Source organism: Mycteria americana, chromosome 22 (assembly GCF_035582795.1).
Source record: "Mycteria americana isolate JAX WOST 10 ecotype Jacksonville Zoo and Gardens chromosome 22, USCA_MyAme_1.0, whole genome shotgun sequence".
Classification (NCBI taxonomy): Eukaryota; Metazoa; Chordata; class Aves; order Ciconiiformes; family Ciconiidae; genus Mycteria; species Mycteria americana.
In genome coordinates, this window is record NC_134386.1 from 7,435,750 (window position 1) to 7,443,089 (window position 7,340).

The following is a 7,340-nucleotide window of genomic DNA, read 5'->3' on the forward strand; positions in this document are numbered from 1 at the left end:
AATATTAAGTTATAAGCCCCAACTTGAGCTAGGAACACCTTGTAACCTTGAATCTTACTTAAGGCATATTAAGGTGTAAGACAGGTATAGCTGTTTAAAAGGAATGTAAGTGAACAAATAAAATGGAAAGTACTTCAGTTACTTTTGAATGGCACTAGGCAGGTTTCTTCCTCCTGAATTCAGCTGATTTGCTGGGTTCCTGCTGGCAAAATAGGAGTCAGGGTCTCATACCTTCTGGCTCCTTTGTTCTGGTGGGGATCCTGAGCTGCTACAGCTCATCACCCTGTGACAGCTTTGACTGGTACTGTGCTGATTTGGCCTTTCATCCTCACATTTCTTCTCTTCCTTCTTGCAATAGTAGGTGTTCCAGTTGTTCCTGTGGACAATGTGCTTCCTTCCTTGTGTGGGTGTGTAAATGTGCCCTGTTAGGAATTATCTTGCATACCTGAATGATTCCTGAACAACACTCCCCCCCTTGATGCATGAAATTGTCCCTCTAAATGCTTTCCTTAGTGGCTACTTCATTTTCTGCAGTAAGCAGTGCGTATTTCATGGGATCTGGGACTCTGTATTAGTGTAAACACTGAAATAAAAAATCTGAAGCAAAGCTGAAGGCTAGAATGGATGGTTGGAAAGATGGTGTCAGCAATAGCTGAAATACTGCAGAAAGGACTTGGTTCACTGGAATTGGAAGGGAAGAAGCTTCCCCTCCTGTTACTTGCATCAGCAAATGACCCAACTAGCACCAAATATTAGGATTTTAATTGCTAACCCATGGATTCAAAATACCACAGTGTGGTTCTCATAAAGACGCATTTATTGCAAGCAGAAAGGGGCCTCCTTAGTATGATTGCTTCCAGCAGCAGGTAACCATAGTCCTCTCTTTCACAGCTAAATGGATTACAGAGCAGATGGAATTTGTCTGTCTACAAGTTTATATCTGGGAGAATGCTAACTAATGGGATGCTCTATCTGGACAACATTTTAAATATTTTTGATAGTATTTATTTATTTCCTAGTGTTTCAGTAGTGCTCAGGAGCCCTGGGCCTTGGCCTGTGCTAGTCAAAAAGAAAACAGAAAGGGATGTTCCTAGTTACAAGAGGAGCCAAAAGCAAGCTTTTCACAAAAGGACCTGTAGTGAGAGATACATATCTTCTCTGATCCTTTGGAGAAGTTACTGCAGTTCTACACCTCTCCCTTCTCACTTCTCATTTTTCCACTCCACAATTTTTTCATGGCACTCTTCACCTCCTTATTTCTCAGTGTACAGATAAGTGGGTTCAGCATGGGTGTGATGACAGTGTAAAACACTGCCACACTCTTGTCCTCTGACAGATCACTGGATGGGCATATGTAGGTGAATGTGCACAGCCTGAAGAACAGAATCACCATAGTGATGTGGGACCCAAAGGTGGAGAGGGCTTTGTCCTGGTTTTGGCTGGGATAGAGTTAATTTTCTTCCTAGTAGCTGGTATATAGTGCTGTGGTTTGGATTTTAGTATGAGAAAAATATTGATAACATGCTGATGTTTTAGATGTTGCTAAGTAATGTTTACACTAGTCAAGGACTTTTCAGCTTCCCATGCTCTGCCAGGTGCACAAGAAGCTGGGAGGGGGCACAGCCAAGATAGTTGATCCAAACTGGCCAAAGGGCTATTCCATACCATATGATGTCATGCTCAGTATGTAAACTGGGGGGAGTTGGCAAGGGGTGAGCGATTGCTGCTCAGGGATTGGCTGGGCATTGGTTGGCAGGTGGTGAGCGGTTGCATCGCTTGTTTGTTTGTTTGTTTGTTTGTTTTTTCCCCTGGGTTTTGTTCCTCTCTCTCTCTCTCTCGTTATTTTCCTCTTCATTAAAAATTGTTATTATAATAATATGTATTTTTTCCCCAATTATTCAACTGTTCTTATCTCAACCCATGAGTTTTCTTACTTTTGCTCTTCTGATTCTCTCCCCCATCCTACCGTGAGGGGAAGGATGAGCGAGCGGCTGTGTGGTGCTTAGTTGCCAACTGAAGCTAAAACACAACAGTCCTTTTTGGTGCCCAAAGTGTGGCACAAAGGGTTTGAGATAACAACAGATTAACCAGAGCGTATTGAGGAATTTAGATCTGTTAATAGTTGTGGGTCACGATATTGATTCATCTGTTCTCGATATTGGTTTATCTCATCTGCACCATGCTCATTTTTTTGCTGTACATGTTAAAGATCAGTGTTGGTTTTTGCAGTTTGCTGTGCTCTGCAGTGATTAGTGATGTTTTGCCTGGGAGATGTGTTACTAAAACAGTGGCCTTGAGCTTAATTTGGTATCTAAGTTTTGTACTGAAGTCACTACTGCACTTCGGGTACCACCTCGTGGAGACAATTAGCAATTATACTTCTTCCTCTGAGAGGTTTTTTATGGAGGAAATACAAAATGGCACATTTGCTACCTTCTTCTATGACGTTTCATTCTTCATTACAATAACTTTTCAGTATCCTGAACATCCTTGGGTAGTTAAGATCCTCCTGTTGGTATTTCTTGGGAATATTGTTTTGGTTTTGTCTAAGGTTAATAAGCAATTTAATAACATCATCCAGAAATCTGCCCCGAGGCTGGATAGTTATGAGTGGCAGGGCATGTGGTATAGCATGAGCAAATGCCTAGGATGGTGGGCACCTCCAATGTTTTGGAACTTCACCCCTGAACAAGTGCAGAATCCTGAAAAATTAGTAGCATATTTGGAAAAAGGATGCTATCACCCTGGCAATTCTAGGGAGACACAAATCACTGCAATGTGCTGGGGCCTGGCCCATGCCTGCCGAGCCCTCCTCAATGCTATTCAGTACCCTCAAGGGGAAGAGAAGGTCTCTGTATCTGACGACAAAGTGACAGGCACTGCAGCTACTCCAGCACCCCCTGCGACAGGCACCATGGCTACTTTAGCCCCACCTGCGACAGGCATTGCCTCTACATCAGCCCTGGCGACAAATACTGTGGTTGAACCAGGGAACCAACCTGTGCGGGTAGCAGTTGCCTCTATGCACAAGAAGAAATCTTGGAGGCAAAAATCAGCTCGTTTAGAAAGGGAGGATGAAAAAGCAGGGCCATCACAAAGAGAGGCCGAGGAAGAGGAAAAAGTCGTGGATGAGACGGAAACCACCTGATCCCTATCCCTGAGTGAGCTGCAAGGTATGTGAAAAGATTTCAGCCATCGTCCAGGCAAGCATATTGTCACCTGGCTGCTCTGATGCTGGGATAGTGGGGCCAGTAGCCTGGAATTAGAGGGTAAGGAAGCCAAACAGTTGGGATCCCTTTCTAGGGAAGGGGGCATTGACAAAGCGATTGGAAAAGTGGCACCAGTCCTCAGCCTCTGGAGGTGACTCCTGTCAGGTGTGAAGGAAAGATATCCCTTCAAGGAAGATGTTATATATTGCCTAGGACTGCCATGGAGAGAGATATCCAGTACCTGAGGGAATTAGCCATGCTGGAGGTGATTTATGGTGACCTGGTCCAGATGAAGATCCAGATGAAGTCAGGTGCATACAACCCATGTGGCGGAAGTTGGTACGGAGTGCACCAACATTGTATGCCAACTCAATGGCAATACTGACCTGGAAAGACAGAGAGAGTCCAATGGTAGATGAAGCAGCTAGCCAAATCCAGGAATACAAAGAAATTATCTTTCTCCATTGTCTCAGCTGTGGAGAAACTGTCCCGGAAGGTCCAGCAACTTGAAGAGAATAGGTCCTACTTTCCCCCTGTATGGACCAGTATCTCAGTGATTAGAAGCCAGCTTTCCTCTGCTCAAGAAAGAGGATATAGAGGATACCTACCATAGGGCACCCTATGTTTTTACTTGCATGACTATAGAGAGGACATGAGGAAGTGGGATGGAAAACCTACCCCGACCCTAGAGGCACGGGTACGTAAGTTGCAAGGAAAAACAATCACACAAGGAGGTTCTTCCAGGAACACTGCTGCTCCAGTTTCTAGTGGACAGTTCCCCAGACAGAGTGAAAGGGCTGATCTTACTCCTGAGTTTAATGAAGGAACTCCTGACCCATATGTACAAGAAGTGGGTAACAAATACTATGACCAGGACTAGAGGAGCCCTGCCTCCAGCCAGGTGGAGGAAAACGACAACCAGGTTTATGGGACTGTGTGGATTCGATGGCCTGGCACATCAGACCCACTGGAGTATAAGGCTCTAGTAGAAACTGGTGTAAAGTGTACCCTAAATGCCATCAAGCTATAAAGGGGCAGAACCCATCTGTATTTCTGGAGTGACAGGGGGATCCCAAAAGCTAACTGCATTGGAGGCCAAAGTGAGCCTAACTGGGAATGAGTGGCAAAAGTACCCCATGGCAACTGGCCCAGAGGCTCCGTGCATCCTTGGCATAGACTACCTCAGGAGAGGGTATTTCAAGGACCCAAAAGGGTACCGGTGGGCTTTTGGTATAGCTGCCTTGGAGATGGAGGAAATTAAACAGCTGGAAATTAAACACAAGAAGCTGGGAGGGGGCACAGCCAAGATAGTTGATCCAAACTGGCCAAAGGGCTATTCCATACCATACGACGTCATGCTCAGTATGACGGTCATGCTCAGTATCAACTGGCAGGGAGTTGGCCGGGGAGCAGCAGTCGCTGCTCAGGGACTGGCTGGGCATTGGTCAGTGGGTGGTGAGCGGTCGTGTCACTTGTTTTTTCGTCAGTTTTGTTCCTCTCTCGCTCTCTTCTTGTTTTCCTTCTCATTACAATTTGTGTGTGTGTGTGTTCCAATTATTAAACTGTTCTTATCTCAGCCCATGAGTTTTCTTACTTTTGCTCTTCCGATTCTCTCCCCCATCCCACCGTGGGGAGAGTGAGCGAGCGGCTGTGTGGTACTTAATTGCTGACTAGGGCTAAACCACAACAGTCCTTTTTGGTGCCCAACGTGGGGCTCGAAGGGTTTGACATAATAACAGATTAACCAGAGAGTGTTAAGGAATTTATATCTGTTAATAGTTGCGGGCCACAGTATTGATTCATCTGTTGTCGATATTGGTTTACCTGATCTGCACCATGCTCATTTTTTTGCTGTACATGTTAAAGATCGGTGTTGGGTTTTGCAGTTTGCTGTGCTCTGCGGTGATTAGTGATGTTTTACCTGGGAGATTTGTTATTAAAACAGTGACCTTGGGTTTGCTTTGGTATCTAAGTTTCATACTGAAACCATTACTGTACGTTGGGTACCACCTTATGGAGACAATTAGCAATTATACTTCTTCCTCTGAGAGGTTTTTTATGGAGGAGATACAGAATGGCACATTCACTACCTTCTTCGACAATGTTTCCTCCTTCATTACAACAACTTTTCAGTATCTTGAACATCCTTGGGTAGTTACGATACATCTATTAGTATTGCTTGGGAATATTGCTTCAGTTTTGTCTAAGGTTAGTAAGCAATTTAAGAATATCATCCAGAGATCTGCCCCAAGGCTGGATAGTTATGAGTGGCAGGGTGTGTGGGATAGCATGGGCAAATGCCTAGGACGGTGGACACCTCCAGTGTTTTGGAACTTCACCCCTGAACAAGTGCAGAATCCTGAAAACTTAGTAGAATATTTGGAAAAAGTATGTTGTCAGCCTGGCAATTCTAAGGAGATACAAATCACTGCAATGTGCTGGGGCCTGGCCCATGCCTACCAAGCCCTGTTCAACACTATTCAGAAACCTCAAGGATGTGGTGACAAAACAACAGGTACCACGGCTACTCTGGCCCCCCTGCAACAGGCACTGTGGCTACTCCAGCCCCCCATGCAATAGGCACTGCAGTTGAACCAGGGAACCAACCCATGTCAGTATCAGTCGCCCCTATACACAAGAAGAAATCCTGGAAGTGAAAGTCAGCTCGTTTAGAAAGGGAAGATGAAAGAGCAGGGCCATTACAAGGAGAGGAAGAGGAAGAACTCGTAAACGAGACGGAAACCACCCAATCCCTATCCCTGAGTGAACTGCAAGGTATGCAAAAAAATTTCAGTCATAGTCCAGGCGAGCACGTTGTCACCTGGCTGCTCTGATGCTGGGATAATGGGGCTAGTAGCCTGAAATTAGCAGCCAAAACATCTGGGATCCCTTTCTAGGGAAGAGGCATTGACAAAGCAATTGGAAAAGGGGCACAAGCCCTCAGCCTCTGGAGGCGACTCCTGTCAGCTATGAAGGAAAGATATCCCTTCAAGGAAGATATTGTATATATCACCCTGGCAAATGGACCACCATGGAGAGAGGTACCCAGTAGCTGAGGGAATTAGCTGTGCTGGAGGTGATTTGTGGTGATCTGGACGACGAGCAGTTACCCAAAGATCCAAATGAAGTCAAGTGCACGCAACCCACGTGGCGGAATTTGGTGCGGAACGCATGATCGTCGTGTGCCAACTCATTGGCAATACTGACCTGGAATAATAGAGAGGATTCAACAGTGGATGAAGTGGCTAGCCAACTCCAGGATTACGAAGAAAGTATCTCTTCCTCCCTTGTCTCAGCTGTGGAGAAACTGTCCCGGAAGGTCCAGCAACTCGAAGAGGATAAGTCCTGGTTTCTACCTGTATGGACCTGTATCTCAGCTATCAGGAGTCAGTGTTCCTCTGCTCAAGAGAGAGGATATAGAGGGTGCACATCACGGGGCTGCTCTTTGGACATTTGACTTTTCAAGGAAACCAGGATGACAATGTAGGACATGACTAGGATGAAGAAACAGCTCAGAGGTGTCATTCTGCTGTTGGCAACAACAATGATGCCCAAGGCATAGGTGTTGGTACAGGCAAGTTGTAGTAGGGGGGGGACATCACCAAAGTAGTGGTCAATTTTGTTGGGGCCACAGAACAGGAGACAAGAGGTGAGGAGAGTCTGCACCATGGAATGCATGAAACCTCCCACCCATGAGCCCATCACCATCTGGCCACACACATGCCTGGTCATGAGGGTGCTGTAGTGGAGAGGTCTGCAGATGGCTCTGTAGCAATCATAGGCCATCACTGTGAGGATGAAGATCTTGCTAAGGCCAAGGAAATGTACTCCAAACAACTGTGCTATGCAACCCACAAAGGAGATGGTTTTATTTTCAACAAAGAAGTCTGCAATCATTTTGGGAGCTGTGATGGAAGAGTAACAGATATCTACAAAGGACAGGTAGGAAAGGAAAAAATACATGGGGGAATTCAGATGTTGACTGCTAATTACAGTGATAACAATTAGCAGATTTCCTGCTACAATAATCATACAGAAGAACAGAAACATCACAAAACATATTTTCTGCACTCCTTGATTCTCTGAGAGGCCCACAAGAATGAATTCCTTCACGCTGCTTGCATTCTCCAT

At 45.5% G+C, this 7,340-nt stretch overlaps 1 protein-coding gene across 1 annotated transcript; it reads right to left on the reverse strand.

Annotated features, from left to right (window-relative positions):
• Nucleotides 1–1,186: 1,186 nt before the first annotated feature.
• Nucleotides 1,187–7,340, reverse strand: LOC142419729 (olfactory receptor 4S2-like). Its single transcript, XM_075522989.1, has 2 exons — nt 6,647–7,340; nt 1,187–1,428 (listed from the first exon to the last, which is right to left on the reverse strand). The coding sequence occupies exons 1-2, from the start codon at nt 7,338–7,340 to the stop codon at nt 1,187–1,189; spliced, it is 936 nt and encodes a 311-aa protein (XP_075379104.1).

Coding starts and splice junctions, on each gene's coding strand:
- LOC142419729 (XM_075522989.1), bottom strand. CDS start 7,340: ATGGAGAATGCAAGCAGCGTGAAGGAATTCATTCTTGTGGGCCTCTCA. Junction 1,429..6,646: donor TCAAATGTCCAAAGAGCAGC/CCCGTGATGTGC, acceptor GCCAAAACCAGG/ACAAAGCCCTCTCCACCTTT.